The following is a 20,864-nucleotide window of genomic DNA, read 5'->3' on the forward strand; positions in this document are numbered from 1 at the left end:
TTTCATCTTGTTTTAACAGACCCATTCAAGGGCAGCTTCCATATCCTGTTAACAAAGGTTGCCAACATTTCACAATTTGTGATGAGATATTCATCTGAGTACATACAGCAGCAACACAAAGCATTCAGAGGTAGAAGGAGAAAGCATTATATCAGTTGAAACTCAGAAGGCACTTTAAGTACACTGGAGGCAACCAATCACATGAGAATTTTCAAGGCAACAAGAACTAAACACAACTGGAAATACACCATGGGGTCGCAGACATTCAAAACCACCATAATGTTTACCTTTCTATTCTACAAAGAATTTGTTATTTCCCACAGTGCCTCTTATACCAATAGAAGTGAGGATCTTTTTTTTTCTTCAGAGAGGAGTGAAACAACTTTGCGAAGCACCTTGCAGAGTTTGGAAAAAAAACAAAGCAGCTAAACTCAATACAGGCTACATTCTGGGAGTGGGGACAGATCTGCAGTGTTTGAGATCTCTGTCAACACTTGAATTTCAGAATACATTCTACAGAGAGTCTCTCAGAGCCCAGCTTTCATCTTTAGTTGTAATTCACTGTGGTGGAGTTTGTGTTGCTGAATGTTAGCAGCAGCTGAGTGCCTCCTAACATCCCTCTGAAAATGTAAAGCCAAGGGGCAGATCAGGATCTAACTGACACATGGCAAAAAAATCCACACTCCCACAGCTGCTTTATAACAAAATTCTATACATTTTTCCCTTATACTAAAAATATGTTAGTCACAAAATTTAACAAACACAGATGAAACACTTAGCAAACATATACAAGACATTTCACAATCTGCTTCAGGTACTTACATCTTCCACTGTTGACTGTTGGCCAAAAGAAGAAAAAAAAAGGTCAAAAGGTCAGCAGCCAAACCATTACCACAGGTATATGATCACATGTACACATGAGAAAAATAGTTGTTATAAGAAAACCATTTGGAATTAGTGTGTGCATACCCACCTGTGTATACATGTATATAATGTGTGTATGCATACATATATACATCAATTTAATTTAATTTTCATGCAAAAATTCCTATTATGTTTATGTTCAGCTGACCACATGAAAGACTGAAGATCAGCTACAAACATGTTACTGCTTTTTAGAACATTACGGATGGACTTGCTCATGCAATGCTTCTAACTCAAATAAGTGTTACATTGGGAAAAGAACGTTATATATATATGGCATTACAAGGAAATCATAATTGAGACTGGCTACTAATGTAAGGACTCTCAGCAACCCACATATTGGTTTGAAATACACAGATAAAAAGAATGGTTTTCACTTCTTTCTTTAGAAGTGTGTTAACCAGTAAAATGTAGAAAACAATACCTAAAAGGGAGATGTTGCAAAATTATGTGTATTGTTTCGGTTGGTGTGAGCCTATTTGCTGATCCACATGCATTAAGTTTTTGCTTCTATGAAGGCTACTTTGTACTTTTCACACTTACTCTTAAAATACTGACTGGAAAGTCAGACAGACTCAGCAAGCTACTCAACCTCCTGTTGGCTACTTGGGACTTGCAAGAGGCATGTGACACCTCAGAGAATCGATCCTTCTCTATCAGAAAAGTGTACAGTTAATTAAATAGTATTTTAATTGTCCCCTGAACGTACCATGCTGCATATTTAGTTTCTAAAAAGGTTACTTCTATGTACTTGAGAATAGTTTCAAATAGAAACATGTCATTCTTAGCTTTTCTTTACCTTCCAGTGTTTATTAAATAATAAGAGATATGCCAAATACAGGGGTCTGGCAGCACTTTCATAGGCTGCCATGAAGACAGAGGTTAGTTATCCATAGCTATGAAATGGTATGGCTATCAGATTTATTTCCTTTTCTTACCAGAAATGGCCCCCTTCAAAGGAGGCAACTGAACAACTGCTAGATTTACAGGTTTACACATATTTATAAAGCCATACTGGACAGCAGCAAAACAACAGTCAAAAAACATAATTTCCCTGAACCAAACGCTCTGTGCTGGTTCGATTTAAACAGGTTTAAGAGCTAGCCTTTCTTATTGCTGTATTAAGGTAGTCTTGGGTGCTACGAACATCTCACTCATTACTCACGTCACTTTATAACTAACCTCTTGAATTTTTAAATATTTCAACACAATGTCACATTCCAAATTTATCAGCTCAGGCAATGAGCCATGGCTTTGCCAGTTTGTTACAATGGCCTGTTTGTTAATCAATGTGCCCACGAAAATTGAGAACAAATATTTGCATTCCCCAAGGGTAGAACTAGGGTCAAAAGAACCAAAACCCAATTTATACACACCATCACCGCTGTGTGATGTGAAAGAAAGGAATGTTCAAGGTTCAGTGATCAAAAGCAAATTAGAACAATAAGTTTTCTAAAGCTATTACAGCACAGGAAACACTTTATCTTATCTATTTCATAGAAACATGACATTTTTAAATGGGTATTTTTATACACTTTGATGAAAGATTCGGAGTCAAACTCACTGCGGTGTTTGGTGCGTACAAAACCATTTCAGTTATCCTACACAGTAATTAACTTGGATAATCTATGTTTGCCTGGCTACTTCACATTGCTAGATGGTACAGTGGATAGTACAAAACAGCCTTCAGCAAGAGTCTACTCACCTTTCTGCTGATGTGGATACAAAGCACCAACTGCTATTAACTGAGCATATCTCCAAGCTTACATAAATAGGTCACAACACTGCAGCAGTACACAAACTTCTCAGCCCACATAAAGCACAGATAAGCCAGAAACAAACTATGCCAGAACAAATGTTCATATACTGATTCAGGGAGCCTTCTAGACTGCAAAACTCCTACAAAATTCCCAAAGCATTTAAAGCTACTCTGTTCACCTCCAAGGTAAATCACCCTCCTTTTCAGCTGTGGTAAGTATAATGAAGTTAATATCCCCTGTGTATATGGGGGTCTCACCCCATCTTGCTAAGCCCTGGAAATAAAAATGTTTCTCTTGGGATCTCTCATAGTTTTAGGTCATTGGACAGACCTTCAGCTTAGATAAATCAGACAATGGCACGGCCCTATCTGCCCAGGCATTTGGCCTGTGCAGTAGCCCAAAACAGATAATATCTGTATTGCTTCTGAATCCCAAGAACAGCTCCTATTTTTTCTCTGATTTGCATGATGTTATATCCTACAGTGCTTACAACACACACAATGATGGCATCAATAATGCAGATTTTATCCAAGCAAAATAGATCCTGATACTCATTTCTGTCACGGACATAATACTGCCAATTCTGACCATTTTTGCCTCTCATAATTTGTGTATTTTAAAATTCCTTAGATTCATTTAAAGCAAGAGAAAGTCTCTGGCCTTTGTGGCTGATCAGAAGGGCCAGAACCTGTGAATAGTGACAGCTGAAGAACAAAAGCAACCACCAAAAAAAATTTTTTTTCCATCATTTTTAATCAAAGATAAAACCTGTTAATATTTCCATTTCATTTTAGTATGCAGCAACAAGTTTTTAATAAGACTAACATGCCCCATTAAAAACTTCAATACTGGCATCTCTTGCCTTCCTCCCATCCTCCTCAGAGACCAGAAAGAGCAGTTACACTACAGAACAATGCAGATATGTTAATCGAGGAGGAGACCGACTTTCATATCAAACTCAATACAGACCATGAAATTCTCCAGTGGCATGAACCAAAGCCTCTAAATCCACTAAATCCATTTGTAAGCAAGCTGTTAATTAAAATACTCAAAAATTACACAATTCAGATATACAAAACCATATAAAGATAGATTTTATTAATTGACAGCCCTAATTAGATAAAAAGGACACAGCTTATGTTTTAACTGGATGTCTAGTCAGTTCTTCCCTGATTCCTCCTGGTATTAGATGATGAACACTCAGGAAGAGTATCTGCTTTGTATGTCGTCTTGTGCTAATTAAGTTACCAGGATACTAAATACCAAACAATGATATATAAAATTCAACTATTAAAGATGTTGGTCAGGAGATTAAAGATGTATTTCACATCTTTTTTAATTTTGCACTTTGATAGTCTTATTCTTTAAACTACACATACTATTCCTAACTCAGTATCAGAAAATAAGAAATTCCTTACTCAGTCTGTGACACTAGCAGTAGGAGAAATGTAACTGTTCAGATATGGAGTAGCAAGAGGTTTAGTTTTGCATATTGGCACAGAATATAAAGTAGACCTTTATACACAATTTGTTTCCAGACATAAAAATATTCTATGTGCAGTAATTTTGAATAGCTCAAATTATGTTTGTTTCTTTCTAATTCTTAGGAAAGAATGAGGAGATAATATTCTGTGAAAATAGATTATTTTGACATAAAATAGCTGTAATTTGCACATGCTGGCATAATTTCTAGTATCTTTTCAGGCACACTCTTACCCTCACAAAACTATCTCCTGTACAGAGAAAACATGAATAAACAACTTCTATCTGCAGCTTAAAGTGAATCAAAAGTATACTCAGTTAAAAAATGACAACTTTTTTCTCATGATTACACCTGTACATTATTTGTCATATATGATAAATGCTAAATTTGAAGTAAACAATAATTATAAATACTGGGATTTTTCATGAGAATGTACTCGGAAAAAAAAGCAAGTACATTAGGGACAAGGTATATCCAGCATAAATATATTAAAATCATTCGTGAAATCAAGACAACATTATAAACTTTCAAAATTCAATTTTTACAAATTAATCAAATCATATCATTGCTGACAGATGAGTGGTGACTCCACTGCCTAACAAAAAAGATGAACTTAAAGGATGCAGATGAAACAATTGCCATAAATGATACTAAACCAACCTGATTTTAAACTATGGAGGAACAGAGAGAAACAGAGAAATGGCAGGTCCTCAAAATACTTTTCATAGAATCATAGAATAATTTGGGTAGGAAGGGACCTTCAAGGGTCATCTAGTCCAAACCCCTGCAACGAGCAAGGACATCTTCAACTAGATCAGGTTGCTCAGAGCCCTGTCCAGCCTGGCCTTGAATGTCTCAAGAGACGGGGCATCTACCACCTTGCTGGGCAACCTGTTCTAGTATTTTACCACCCTCTTACAGCAACAACTTCAATGCCGTTCTGGAAAATTCTGATGGTAAGTTCATATCTACCAACTCTCAAGCATTGTATTTTTAATCTCACATCCCCCTAACACAGTGCCTCCCTCTTCTGTCAGAACTAGACAACTAAGGAGCCTTTCCTGACACAGTATCCCACCAAAAATGCAGTGGGTGACTGACCCAGGCTGCGATCTGCTGATTAGCTATGTCTGACCCACAAGACCCCACAGCAGGAGTGGCACTAAGCTGATGTGCTGCAGCTGGAGACCACCAGTAGAAGGCACATTCCGCCAGTCACAGTTTCGTGCTGCGGTCAAGCTTCATTACAGGAATAGACACATTCTCTGAAGTTCCCTAGCTAGCAAGCACACTCTCGTTGATGTCCTAGCACATGTCTGTGTCATCCAATGTGTGAGGACAGACAGGCACTGAATCAAAAGAAGTTTCAAAATGTTCAAACATTCCTTTAAATCATTGTAATTATCCAGTATTTTCACTAGAGAGAGATGTTCTGGGGTTTGACTCAGATGCAAATATTCAGGTCGTACATGTACAAGAGTTTTGAGGAATCTTTTCTAATCCTTTGAAGAATCATTAGTAAAATGATTATTCCATCCTAGAATACTCCTCCAAATATGACCACACCTAAACCACCTGACAAAAGAAGCTGCAACTGAAATAGCCTTATGGAATAATAAAGTACATTTATGTAAAACAGTGAAAAAGAAGTGAGGAATGATTGGAAAATGTGAGCAGGACACAACTTCTACATGTGAGGCAACAGAACTGCAGAGGGTACCTAGTCTGAACATAGGATGAACATGGAGCTGGGAAGGAAGGACAAGATCTGATAGGTGATGGGCAGAAAGTCCCTAGTGCATCCCCCTCACCAGAGCCCCTGATACCCATCACTGAATCCAACAGTCCCAGAGGCACACACAGCCACTTGTAATGCTAAATGACTGCACTCCAGAATGAACCCACCACCCAAAGAAATTGGGTAAAGTGACCCTTCCTCAATCAGTCACTCACTTGCCTACAACCAGCCAGCTCTTACAATGTTTGTTTTCATATTTACTGCCCTACAACAGTTCCTAGTTGATGGCTAATAATGTTACAAACACATGGTAAGTAAGCAAATGTTATAAAATTGTGGACCGGGATGTTTACATTGCTTAAACGTCACAGAAAACACAGTGAACCTAAGGAAAGGAGTCTACATCATCATCTCTCTATAGTGTAGAGCTAACTCTTTATGTGCCTTATGCAGGGTAAGATGTGTAAGTAGAGCTTTCTTAAATAACTCTATAAATGTTTTTCTAGAATATGTCAGTAAAAAAATCCAAGTGGAACACAAATGACAATGAATTTTGAGCAGCACAAAAATCACTTGTGTTAGAGCTTGCTACACAATCATCTTGTCCTAGAAGCCCAGTAGAAAAAGAAGAGTAGTAGTAGAAAAAGCGCAAACAAAAAATCCCAGTGTTTTGACTACCCCCAAAAAATCCATCTGCTATCGACCAAGGGCAAATCCATCTAAATGGTCAGTAAAGGGGCTTAATGAGGGTCTACTATGAACTTTTGATAATAGATACTGTTTCATAAAGACACTATAACCTTTCTTTTTTCTTTTGGTTGCAAGAGACTGTTGCTTCGATATCAAAATACATCTGCTTTTCTTAGGTGCCTGCAATTCTTTGCTTTTACATTAACACACTGCAAAATCTATAGTGTTAAAAAAAAAAAAACTTCTTGGTAATAAGAAGTCAAAGAAGAAAGGAGGTTTCACCTGAACACATTTTTCTGAAACAAAGAGAATTTAAAACAAACAGTTGCTCACAGGAGTTGCGAACACAAAAGCTCAGTTAATTCTTCAGCAGCTTACCCAGCCCCAACAACAAGTAAAATTCATCTTTTTGAGCACACAGGGAGAGACCATCTAGATCAGAGACAGTGCCTAGTGCCTCCATACTTTACACATTATAATTGGAAAATAACATTCAGTACCTTTTACAAACAAGTTTATAACAAACAAATGGTAACTATGTCCATACTTCCTCAAGAGATTGTTAAATTCCTCAAGCACATCATTTAAAATGTATTTGTACTTGCAGATAGTCTTCACTACAAAAGGGATCTCTCTTGCAAAACAAGAAGCTCAGTTGCCAAAACAAGTGACGGATGGAAACATACCTGAGGAATAGCTTGTATCAAGGCTTTTGCTTGGGTCAGGATGAAATCTTTTTACTACTTTCCCTACCAGTAATGTAACCGTAAAATGTTTTAAGACATTATTACAACGTGAGGGCTCTGCCAGAGGATTTAAAATAGCCAAGAGCATAGCTACCATCTGCTGAAACTGACACACAATTTTCCCATGTTTCTGGGACAAGTATGTTCTTTCACTCTTACTGCTGTCCCTGGCTGAGAGAGGGAGAAGGCAAAATTCTGAACTTACTCTCTGCTCCCACTTTTTCCTCAAAAAGTCTAACCTAAGATGGTATGTGACAATTCTGGGGGATTAGCTTGTTGCAGAAGCCATCCAACAGGAATTGAAAAATTAGACTTTTCCTAGGAAACTTGTTCCAGCCTTCCATGTAAAACAACTACCACAATGAAACAGTGCAAGAAACATGTCATCACTTATCTGCTGGGATAAACAGCAAAACAGAAGGGAAAGAGTATTGCCATGTCAGTAAAATGCTTGAGCTAGACACGAATTTGCTCATACAGGCAGCCTCTCTCCAATGCTGCTGCTCACTGCTTTTAGCTCTGATTTGATCTTTCTTTTCCCTTTCTTCATAATCCATGGCTCACCCTTCTGACCATCATGCAGACCCCTAGTCAACTGAATTTGCAGCACTGTGAAAACAGTGCTGCTGGTGTTACAGCAGCATGAGAACGAAGGGGCTTTTCCTAAACTGGTATGCTGCTGCTATTGCTAAGAAGAGCAAAATACAAACAGGCAAGGAAGTCCTGAATACATATAACAGCGGATTAAGTGAGTAAAGACAGAGATGTGGCTTTAAAATCCCATCAGCTCTGGCAGCATGCAGCAGGGAATAACTTGTGAGATTGTGCTTGATAATTGTTCAAACACTACTGCATCAAGATCATTTCAGAAACCAGGGAACTGAAATCACGTGTTCATATGAAACTGAACAAATTGCAGACTGATGTTCTGAAGTGAAAAGGATCTTGCAGGCCTTTCCCGTTCTAAACTCCTTCCTTTCTTCTGACAATTACTAATTTTCTCTTGAACTATTCTCTTCATCATGTGCCTAAGTACAACAGTCTGAAAAAGGTTTGCAAAAGCAAAAATGATATAAAGACATCTATCTTTGAAATCCAGTGACTGTTTAAGTACTGCAACCACCACTGGTATTTTTGCATAACCAGCAGCATGCCATCTCCTTCCTGGCCCTGGGCATGGCTCAAAGTCTACTGAATAAATGAACACTGAACTACAGACATCACACGAAGTGGCACTACTGAAACTCCTGCTACTTAGAAACATTTAATAAGCGTTCTGTATCACTTTCATGCCCTTTGCTTCTATCATAAATTATATGATCCTGCAATAAGATTTCAGCATGGCCTTCCCTCACTCATCATCCTATACTGACAGTGGTCTATACAAAAAACTTCACCCAGAAAAACAAGGCTGTAAGTTCAAGCCCATACCTTGGCTTGATTGGTCAATAAAAAATATCTATTTTCCATCAGCTGAGCATTTGGCCCATTTATTTCAGTTGTTTGAAGGCCTTAGACTGGTAAACTAGATTTTAAGAAACTAGACACTGGATTAAAGGAATCTATCATTGCTATCAGAAGTACTGATAATGATATGATTTAATTGAAGACCACCTTGAAACCTGTTTTTTTAAAAGACCCAGCTCTAACTGATACCCAAACTATTCCAACACATCTTACAGACAATCACATCTATTGGCATATTCCATTTCTCACATTAAATAGATATAGATAGTATTTAATGAAGTACATAACATTATACAATTGGTTCATTGTTGGGTTGTAACAACACATTTACATTAAGACCACTTTGATGAAATCTTCCCCTGAGCTCCTCTTGTCAATTGTAGAGGACGCGCAGGTAACACAAGCGCTTACTAGCTGTTAGCTTCAAACATGTCAGGTAAGGCAAGGTGCACTTTACAGGCCAACAGGATCACGGTATTTGAGAAGCTCCAGCTAAAACTAAACCAGGGCATAACCGAGAGAAATTTTATTGGTCTGGTCAGTGACAGAACCTGTTCCTAAATGTTAAATCTCAGCACCTTACAAGAACGGACACTAAATTATTTCATTAGATGAGTTCCCAGAATACATGAGACGGAGAACTGAGAACTTCCTTTCAGATTCACAGATTCCAGTAAAGAAGAGAAACTTACTTCTGATGGACTGCTCAGTCTGTCTTGTCACTCCATGAGAAAAGTGAGAAGAGAGTTTAGTAAGAAATTAATGTTTTATACTTCACATCTATTCTTCTTTCTGAATGTATGCCACCGTATTTACACTGTATCTTGAACATGATTTTTTTCTTGTTTAATTCTAGTTTGACATATATTTTCTAATTATATGCAAATTTAAAGTAATTGAGATGCTGCCTTAGAAAAACAACATTAGAGTTACTCCCAAAAGCAGATGTCAAACATTTGGCAGTTCACCTAACACCAAAGAAAATCTACAGCTGCATACAAATGCACAATGTACAGCTGCTGCATAACAGTTTCTTCCTTTTGCCTTCCTCCTCACTAACTGGAATGGGAAATAGATATTTGTAATTGTTTTACTGGAGAAAAATCTGCACCAAGAAACACTCATCAAGTAGGAAATGCCAAATTAAGTGTGCTTCATACAAGCAGAACTGATACCCTTGTACCTAAGCATGATGTTATAATCCTTAATCACTGATCATGGATTCCTCAAATACGTTTCTGTGCTACCTTTTTAAAGCTTTCAGATCCTTGATACAAACTATGCAGGTACAGAAAAACTGTCTTCACAACCAGGCCAGCAGCAATGTGCTTCCAAAACTTGGTCTAGGGCAAGCCAGCTCTACTAGCCCCAAGACCATCTCTCCTGACATAGGCAACAAAAAATCCTGCACCAATTCTGAACACGCAAGCAGCGCTCAGGAGTACTGTGGCACAAGGACATTTATTGCAGTGATTGCTCACCCTCAAGGCCATGGTCATTATATTTTGGTTCACTGATGCAAATCCAGAACAATCAAGGAGAATAAAAATGTAGCAATACTGCTGCCCCTCCTGGTCCTAAAAACACATCTAGGTTTTTGATTTCTAAGTGAATGCTTAAAAAAAAGTGAAAACAGAACTTGTCTCCTCACATCATTTTAACAGAAATATAGTTAGGTGTTCTGTCATTACGCCCCAAAAGTTCATTCCTAGGACTAAATGATTAAGGCATGAAAACAATTGTGTTATTCATAAGCCCAGATAAAAATATGTAAACTATTACTAGGTTTCATCTCTTTTTTACGACTCCTCTCCCCAAATAAATCAATCACAAAGTTAAACTCAACCTGGGGAGTTAAGCTCTCCACAGAGATTGTGGAGATTGCAAACATAAGTCAAATAGGAAGGAAAGAAGAAAGCAAGCTGAGATAATGAATGGTTTATACTGGTTTACTTCAAAGCCAATGAAGACAACAGGAGATTTTCTTTACATAAAGTTTTAAACTGGATGTGGCAATTCAGAAAGCTGAGAGGAAGATGATCAGTGCATCATGCTCAGAGCAACCAGAGTCATCATCATGGAAATAATATGTTCAGAATGGTAGGTAATTGTATTATTATTAGACATAATAAATATATTGAAGAAAATCAGGCACAAATGCAGGAATATCACTGACATTAACTGAAGATTTACTTCTTAAATATTTCAGACATCCTACCTCATTATTGACTTCGACAGGTTTCTTCTTTGTTTCTCCAATGTCCAAATAGCTGTGGAAGGAAAACAGTTTTGATTATTTACAGAAGCAGCTAACTTACACAAGATATATATTTCTACACTTTTTTCATACACAAAGCTTTTAAAATTTACCATGCCTCAAAGTAACATAAAAAGTAACTAATTCAAGATTTTAATGAAAAAGTGTTAATATAAATCTGCAGACTAGCCCTCTGGGCTAACACAAAAGACAGGAGAGAAGCAGCCATCTTCTCCAAGTCACTGGTGATTAGAACAGACTATCAATAACCCCCTTGTCAGAAAGAAGTTCACATACTACTGTGAGGTAGATCAATAAATCTCAGCATGATATCAACTTACCATATTTCAAAGTCACCATTTTGCTTCTTAGTTTCTCACAGTAAATCTCTGACAAATCTAAAGCTTTCCTCCATACCCAAGTTTAATCTAGGGCACCAGCTAAAGTTTAAATGTATCTACACCACTTGCGTTTCAACAGGATGTGGATATATCTGAACACTGTACATCCTAGTTTCTCATGGTTGTGATGAACCAATAGCATCTTCAGATTTATTTTATGAATAGACAAAATACAAGCCTCAACTGGACAAGTAAACAAAATACATCTATTTGAACAATACCACTCTCCACCAGAGAGTACATATTGCCACGAACACCACATTAACACAAATGTGTTAAAGACACAGTGATGGATTAGCTGTATGTTGCCTTTCCAAAAAAAGGGAATTAAATAAGCATGAGTAACCCACAGACTGACAAACAGGCAACTGTCCAGGCACCCGGACTACACTAACTCCTGTCTTTTGTCAGCACACCGAGAGCCATGAGAGCGGCTCTTCTCACAAATGCAGCTCTCAGTAGGTGCTTGCATTGCAAGATGTTTCTAGTTCTCAGTGCTGTAGAAAGAGACACCTTCATGGGCAGTTGTAACTGAGGACAGCAGAACCTTTCAGCACCTTCTGCCAAGAGCTAAACATGAGAACAAGAATGGCTGGGGCACCTATTCTATGCCAGGAGCACCTAATCCAACAGTAGGTGATCAGCATTTGTCATGGGTTCTCCCTGTTACCACTTACAGTGGGAATCTGCAGGTGCTTTGACAGGCTTTTAAGACTAGAAGACCCTAGCTGAGAACGGCAGGTATATCTGATGGCAAGCATCAGTGCAGGCTCACCAAAAGACCTCAGAGATCACAATACATCTGCAGCCCTTCCGTAACGTCACGCTCTGTAGTTAATGACTGGGTTTAGAGTTGTTCACTAGAGGAAACTTTTCTGCCTACTAAAAGTTGAGACCTGGATGAAAGTGTAGAAGGAAGAAGAAAGGAAAGGAAATGGAAAGGGAAAGGAAAAAGAAATCATTAATTCTTTGAAGGAATGGTGGTCGTTTCTCAAGGTGCCACAGAATGGTCACAAGGATTTCAAGGCTTCGGTGTGCAGGGACAGTAAGACACAGCAAGGCTTCCAGGTAATGCTTGAAAGTGCATGCCAATGCTTTGTAACAGGTAAATTTAGCAATATTGGACAATGTTGAAAAACAAAGTATCTAAGCCTCTTATTTACAATGAAACAAAATCAACGGTTGCAAGCTTCTCCATGTAAAAAGGAAAGAGTTCTCCTGAGACCAAACCAAAGAAATCCTAAGGCTTACAAGACCACAAAGAAATAAATGCCTCAGACAAAATAGTTCCAACAACCGGTAACAACAGCTGCTGACTCTGGTTCTAGTTTTCTGGGCATCTGTGAACTAAAAAAAAGTAGCAAAGAAAAGCAAATATATTGTCAAAGGCTTAAATTCACTATGCACAGGTCTGGGAATTAAATTGTCAAATTTCAGGGATCTACAAATCTGAAAAGGTCTAAATAGGGCCAAAAGCTTTTCTTGGGACAAGGGCACCCAAAAAAAATCCCAGACCAAAAACTTTACAAAAGTATTCACACTTTCTAGCAAGCAGAAATATTTCCACCCAGTGACTCTCCAAGCCAGTGATGAAACTACAGTCTTGTTTAAAGAGACACTGATGGAGAGAGGACAATCTACCATGCATTAATGATCTCATATACAAGTAAATGGGCAAAGAAAGGAGGAGGGTAGGGTAGCACCTGAAAAAAAAAAAAAACTTTCTTTCAGGAAGTTGAGAGTCACAGAACTCCAAAGGGCTGCAGGCCTGAACGTGGATTCTCACAACTGCAACTACAATATACTGATGCACCTCACTGCATATACACCAAAAAAGCATGTATTCATTTAGTACACCTGTAAATGACAAAACCAGCTGGGAAGCTTGCTATATATTACAAAAATTCCCAACATTGGCTAATAATTCTTCCATTAAAGAAAATCTCTGCTTACTTTTCTAAAAGCAGAATTTTTAAATGTCAATTACTTTATTTTTATGTTAAAAATGAAACATATCATCAGTTTAGATTGACTCTATACCCTGAGACCTACCTATCTCAAGAGGTTAAGATTCAGGGCTTGGAATGACCGAGCTTCACGTGCTAAAGCCAAGTGCAATTTAGTCTAGAATTCACCACAGAGAGGTGAGAAAAAGATTCAGTTCTCAGTATAAGTCATCTGAGAAGAAACAAATCCACTGCTTGAAGAAGAATGATGACACTTTCAGCTTCTGCTTCTCCTTGAATACTCTCTCCTTTCCATTATGCTCCCACACACTGGTGCCACAAGCCTCAATTTCAAAGTTTAGCCCTGCATAGTCTGTCACAGCAATTAATGTGTCCAACAAGCATCACTGCAAGAAAATTGTTAAAAATGTACAGACTTCTTGCTGCTATCAGACCAGACTCAGATCCTTTAGAGCAGATGCTTTCTTTGGTCTCCCACAGCTGCAACTGTTTTATCTTTGCCTGTGACATATCAAGAAACATATGCTCTTTTCTTTAATTCCCTCAATTCCTTTCGGAAAACTGTCTCTTTCAATTAAACCCCTCTCTCCTCTGACTTTTCTGGCTAATACATCTCTCTACTTGTCATTCTGTCTACAACCCAGTTAAGAACAAGATCAACATTAAGCCCTTCAGGTTGTCTTAAATAATGTTTGTAAAAGCACTGCCATCATTTACAAAACTATGTAATGAAAAACTAATAGTGAAGAACTCCAACTCTGAACACAGAAATGGAAAAGATTTCAAGTCATTTTTTTCATCCTCCCTGTGGCACAGGACTATGGTATACTATCATGGGATATATGAACCAGCCTGCTTTTACTAAGTCCTTCCGGTTAGCTTTTCTTAAAGTATGTTCTTTGTTGACCTTAAATACTTTGGTATTTTGTTGCATGTTGCAACCATAAAGGTCTGAAAAGCTCTCACCATAAAGTTCTGACCATAAAACACAGCATGACAATAAGAAATTCTTCTTCCACCTAAAATAAATCCAGAGTGACCAATTCTCTACCCAGGGCATGCTAATGCCAAACACTTACTCACTTTTAGCCTGTCAAACATAAAACACATTTAGGGAGGTGAAACATTATGTGCTGATAACTAACAACTTTAAGCCACCCACAGAATCACAGGAATTCGTATCAAAAAGATATAGTAGATCTTGAGAGTTGAACGCTGCATTTGACATGGAAGAGAGTATAGAGGGAAAGGGGATTTACATTCAGCCTGTCATACATATTTCTCTCTAGTTTTGCCACTGAAGTGCAAGAAGCTTCAATAAATCTTCAGAAGCAGACAGTGACAAAAACTGTAAGAGTGCTGATAGAGATCCTGTTCATTACACAGAGAGTTTTGTCCTGAAACATAATGAGCTCTCCTGAAAAATGTGTCCTCAACTATACACAACCAAGATGAACAAGGTCCTCTAAAACTGATAGCTTAACATACAAATTTCCAACCACCTCTAAAAAGGGATTGCTAATTTCGAGATTTTTTTTTTAATTTAACAGTAGGAAAAATACCCACAAAGACTGAACAAAATGTGTAATTAGACAATTGAGACCCTGAAATCCACCACCAGAACTAACAACCATTACTGATCACATATAGAGCCACTCATGAAACACACCAAAAAGCCCAGATCTCCTCCATTATATTCTCCCAGTTACTCACTAGAAAATAGAGAAATTGTCAGCTTAATTCTTGGTGTCCAGGTAGGGAAAAGAAAGCAGTCATATTTTCAATAAAAGGAAGGACCAGTTACTCTTGTAATAAAAAGGCTATAAGCCTACCCAAAATGAACCAGTATGATGGAGAGATGGATAGCTGCATAGAATATTTTAGACTTTTTAAAAATGAGCAGGAAAGGAAGCGTTGGTAATTAAATTCCCAGGCACATCAACTTCACAGTAGGACTGTCAACACTCCACCTTTCTACAGCTTTCTCCCTGTTAACACAGGGCGCAAATACTGACACTCACCGCACAGCTAAGCACACACATCACAACATGCCACTGTCGCATATCCTTTGGGTTAAATGGCTGTTTCTCATTTTCTATCGTCATGTCAAGGAGATGGCACTATGCAACTGATGGTAACAGCAGCCTTTCTGTGGCTTGCTTCTAAAGCTCTTTTGCGGTTTTATCCATTAGAACTACCTTTCATTTTGCCTTGGGTCACAGCCTTTAAGTCCTTTTTATGCAATACCTCATAAAAAGGGAGGGGTGCTGGGGGACCTCTGAAGAACTGACACAGTACCAAATCCCCAAATGCTGATGTTCAAGCTCTATATAAATCTTACGTTACTTTTTAGCCACTCACTTCAGTTTCTTGAAGGCTTCCCTGCCACCAGCCACATACTGCTCTCCACTCTGAAGCTCCTCCAGCTGCCGGACACGATGCCCGCCCCGGGGGGTATAGATATTACGCACTGCTCCAAAGGGTGCCTTCACCCCACCCGTCACCTCTTTCAGGAAGACCTCGAAGTTGGACACTTTCTTCTCATTGATGACAATGCGGCGCCCGGGGAAGAAAGGGTCCCCGTTGCGATACACCAGCACGCTCTTCACTGTCGGCTGCGAGAGCCACGACCCCTTCGTGCCGGCGCTCGTCATGCTCGGTGGCTTCGGACCTCCTGCACACCGACCCACCGCGCTGCCTGCACCTGTTTAGTCTGGAGAGGGTTCCCGCCTGAGCACCCCTCTCACCTCAGCCCTGACAACTCCCTCCCGGGAGTGAAGCGCCCACACCCGCGCCGGGACCGGGGCACCAGGACCCACCTCCGGGGAGGCAGAGGAGGGACTTAGAGCCTCCCCGGGGCTTGCGGCGCAGTCCTGCTCAGCCCTTCAGCGAGCGGCGCCTCCTGGCAACCAGCTCTTGTTGCTCCCTGGCGCCTGGGGTGGTTAATGCCAATTACCCTAACCCAGGAGAAAAAAAAATAGAAAACAACGACAACATTGCATGGAAGAGGTTCCAAACAGCAGGAAGTGCATGGGACCCATGGCCTCCCAGGGTCTTTATCCTCCACTTTTGCCCTCAAGGAAAGCGGCTTTGCCGCTACGGCCCCGTTTTCCTCGGGAAACTTGATGCCGCCTGTGCTTGTGCTCACCCTCCCCCCTGCCCAGCGCGGAGACCGACAGACCCAGAGTCACCGGCCACGTCAGGGGCAGGACAAAAACCAGGGCCAGCGCAAAACACGGCTGAATTATTCACCAGGCGATGGCTGGGGGAAGGAGGACAAGGAGACGTCGTGCCCAGAGGCGGGGAGAGGGACGCGGGGCAGCGGCGGCAGAGGGAACCCGACCAAGGGCTCCGCACCTGAGCCAGGGAGGGAAGTCCCCGCTCTGCCTCCTCCTTCCCGGCGGCCGAGGCGCTGTCTACCGCCGCCTCTCCCCTGCAGCGCGCCGGGGATCCCCGCCACAAGGGAACGGCCGACCGCCTGCTGCCCTGCGGGGGAGCGGCGGCGAGTGAGAGTTGAGGCGGATCAGCACTCCCACAGAGAGCGAGCGCGGGCGGGGCGAGGCGGAGCTGTCGTGACGTGCGGCCGTTACTCACCGGTAACGGTCCACCGCCCCGCCGTGGAGGGGCCGCCCGTCACACGGTGCCGGGGAGGACCGGGGTAACCGCCCGCCGGTCTCGCCCCGCCGCTGTGTCGGAGGAGAAGGCTGCTTGAAAAACATGTATTTCATTCACATCCGGCCAGCTCTTCTTGGGTTTTCTTACTAAAGGGTCATCGTTTCCCTTCTCAAGAATAAAACAGACTTTTACCAGACCTTCCAGACGAAGGTCGTGAACTTCCTAGGCAGCTGCCCCTAGGTGCAGGCAGGGACAAGCCACAGCTCTTACCAAAAAGCAATTTCTACAACGTGGGTGACTGCTTCAGGCTCTCTGTCCAGGCTTCTCTGCCGTATTGCTTTGCTGATTCTGATGCATTCTCCACTGCAGGTTTAGTTATTTGGTGCCTGATTTTGTCTTTGGTTCATTATTAACATCTAACGATTACCATTTCTGGTCCATGTATTGATACAAACCAAAAGAACCACTGAAAAATCATACCAATTAGTGTTTTTTCTGTTCTTACTTTTCTTCCTGTCAGTTACTAAAAATCCCACCTGAAAACTGGGTCTTTGCTCCAGGTCGCCTGTTGCCATTGCTGTTTACATTTGCTGCAACTCAGAAATAAAGCTGGGCCGTGATCTTGCAGGGGAAAAAAAATTATCAGCGGGGTTCACATGAGGCTCTTGGACTACACAAATGAATTGAGTCTATGTATGGGCAATTGATTTTTTAATAGGCATACTAACATGATGACCTCTGAATGTCTTTTTGTGATGATATGTAAATGTTACAGACACTGTTAGGGTGCTTTTGCCCCATCCTCCAATCTGAACGGGCAAAATTTACTAGTAACACAAAACTAAACTGTATTCCCCCAGTATCTGGCTAAGTTTATTTAGTTGTTTGCATTCCTGAAATATTTAGAAGCTTTTCAGTACTCCTATCATTCTTTGGTTGAGTGAGTCTGTTATAATTCATTCTCTTAAGAATCCAGGATCTATCACAAGAGCTAATATAATTTCTGCTGAGCTAGCCCAAACCTGCAATTCAGGCTGGATAATTTCAGTTAATCAGATTCAGAGGTGACTTGCCCCACTAAACCAAGCTCAAATTCAAAATACATCATGAACAGTAGCCTGAGAAATGAAAATAATATCCTTGTGCACAATTTATTTTTAACAAAAATACATCAACAGAATAACACAGAAGGACAAGAGACAAAAATGTAAAATAACCCATTTGTTGTTCAAAGAACATAAAGTCAAATCAGGTTAATGTTGCACTCTTTCCTAAGTCAATTTCTGTAATTCAACATAGTAGATACAGTATAGTGTATAGAAAAAAATATATTAATACATATACTAGGGACCAGATCCAACTCCTACCACCATCAAAAGACTCCCTTAAAGTTCACAGCTAAGTGTATCAGGTCATGAAATCATCCTGATACCACTTTCATCTTAAACTATTTAAAAAACTTGGTAAACAAATGACCCACTTCAATCTGTATTTTCTTTGATAATTCTCAGCCAAACATCTCCAGACTGTCCAATATTTGAGAAGTGTCTTTGCATATTGCATTATCAGAATAGTAGATACTTTTTTTAATCTCAGATTGTTAAAAAATTTTAAAAATCAAACAAGTGTGCACCTTATGGGCTTATCCAATGAACAGATGGGTCTCTGATGTGTCCAAACAAGTTCTGACTGCAGTGAAGTTTTCTTTACATGAAAACCCTGTAGGTATGCTTGGGACACAGTTTTTGGCTGTACTTTTTAATGTTGTCTGCTTTGCTCTTTCCAGGAAACTGCATGATAAAATACAGAGACTTTGATTCCACTGGATTTTTGCCACACATTGGGTACAAGAAGCCATAAAACCTGAGAGAAAAGAGAAAAAACAAACTAACAACAACAACAACAAAACCCAACAAACAGAAAATGCCTTAAATTCAAACCTGAATTCCTTTAACAGCCCCTTTTCCTCCTTGATTGTCGCAAGACTAAAACTGGTCTAGACCTTCCTACCTGGAATTGTTTAGTGTACAGTAATGATTGTTCTTCCAAATGGATTTCGACATAGTGATGGAAGGAATTTTTCTTTCCTTTTATCTTACCTCCTCTGAGGGGAAAATTACCCCCTGCTGTGAGTTACAACAGAGCTGTTAACCATTACAAAAAGAGCAATTTCAGGGTGAGGGAAGTCAAATATGCTACTGTTATTGGTTAACACTTAAATTTCTCTACTCTAATTTTCTTCTAAATAATAAAGGGAAGAACCAAGCATCCTTGAATTAATACTGTTTAACACTCATCTATTGCAACCCAACATGAAATTTTGTATTGAAAATATGCTTATGTGTAAAACCAAAAAATTATGAGCTTCACACAATTCTGTAGTCAAGTAGTAATATATCAACTATCTGCAATTTTGTGCCAGATTCCACCACTTTTGGTGATCTTATGCCTAATTTGCAAACACACAACATCTTTGCCATAGGAATAAGCCACCAAATATTTTAATCATGTCCCTTTTTTGACACTTGTACTACTGCAAAATATTCTTGGTCTTTGCCTATGGCCACACTAGTTACAACCACTTTTGCAGATTGCAATAAAATACTTCTTAAGTGGCACCAGAGGATTGCTAGCCTTAAAGCAGCCTAGAACTGGTGGGCAAAATCTTTGTCCAAAACTGGGAGCACATTAGGAATCCTTTGAAGAATTGTAATGCAGAGTTTTGCCCATAGTTTAACCTTTACATAGCTAATAGCTGTGCCTCTAGAGACTTCATTGTTCAAATTCAGTTGCTTGCATTTCTGTCCTCTGTTGCTTTACTTGTGCTGCACTGGAATCTCACCATTTTCTTACTCTTAGGACACCTTCAAATTCAGCCCCTGGGAAGCAACCATGACTGGCCCACCTACCGAGGGCTACAGAGCCCATGATTTCACAGCAGCCTTTTCAGAACACATTTTATTTTCTTCAGTAATACAAACAAAGCAAAACAAAAACAAAGTGTTTCCAATACAGTATGAAGTCAGCATGTTTTCCATCTTGCCTAAGTACAACCACTGTCGGAAAGCTAAGAAGAGCCTGAATGCTTCAGCCCATGATAGCAGGACCTTCATCCATGAGAATTTGATCCTTCTAGCGTTTCCAGGTGCTGACCTCTTATCCCCACTATTGTTTCAGTTTCTAAGCTCCTATCACGTTCTCAACAGTGACGAGCCAAGCTGCTGAACCCTCTGACACGATTAAGAAAAATGCAGAGAGACAAGTAATCTAGTGATAAAGTAATATCAGACCTTGAGGTTGATACATGAGACAACGTCAGTCAGGTCGTGTGTCAGGATCACATGATGGACCTGAAGTCATGTAACAAGCACACATTTGAGATGTGATGAGAACACAGCCATGGCATAGTGACAAAGCATCAAACAGGGTCCCTCTTTCTGCAGCAAAATGCCTTGAGGTTTCTGCCATGCCAGGACCAGAAATTATTTTGCAGCTTGTTGTATGTCCCTGACAACAAGGCTGGGTGCCAGCAAAACATGAGAACATGAAGACAAGAACATCTCCTCATGCTGAAGACCATTAGAATGTACAGAAGGGGTAAGAATAAAGTTTCTAAACCTGGGGAACAAAATTCAACTTATTCTATTGCACACAGTGCTGAGAATCACACCTAATATCTAGAACTTGGTGCAGCTTATCTAAAAATCACACTAAGCAATATCCGCAACTTTCTTCCCTGTTGTAATTCGGGGGTAACTGGACTGTTTGCTTTGACAGTTTCACACACTAAGTGGAATAAACAAAATACTGATGCAC

At 39.9% G+C, this 20,864-nt stretch overlaps 1 protein-coding gene across 1 annotated transcript in view; it reads right to left on the reverse strand.

The window, feature by feature from the left end:
• Positions 1-16,087, reverse strand: part of DCDC2 (doublecortin domain containing 2) — a gene marked incomplete at its 5' end in the record, with an annotated part of 67,060 nt that extends 50,973 nt beyond the window's left edge. Inside the window, 3 exons of the mRNA XM_082045388.1 lie at positions 823-837; positions 11,027-11,078; positions 15,795-16,087. Of these exons, the coding sequence (XP_081901514.1) occupies positions 823-837; positions 11,027-11,078; positions 15,795-16,087 (360 nt within the window). The remainder of the gene's footprint in view (positions 1-822; positions 838-11,026; positions 11,079-15,794) is intronic.
• Positions 16,088-20,864: the final 4,777 nt, after the last annotated feature.

This window comes from Streptopelia decaocto, assembly GCF_964273445.1.
Source record: "Streptopelia decaocto genome assembly, chromosome: 2".
Taxonomy (NCBI): Eukaryota; Metazoa; Chordata; class Aves; order Columbiformes; family Columbidae; genus Streptopelia; species Streptopelia decaocto.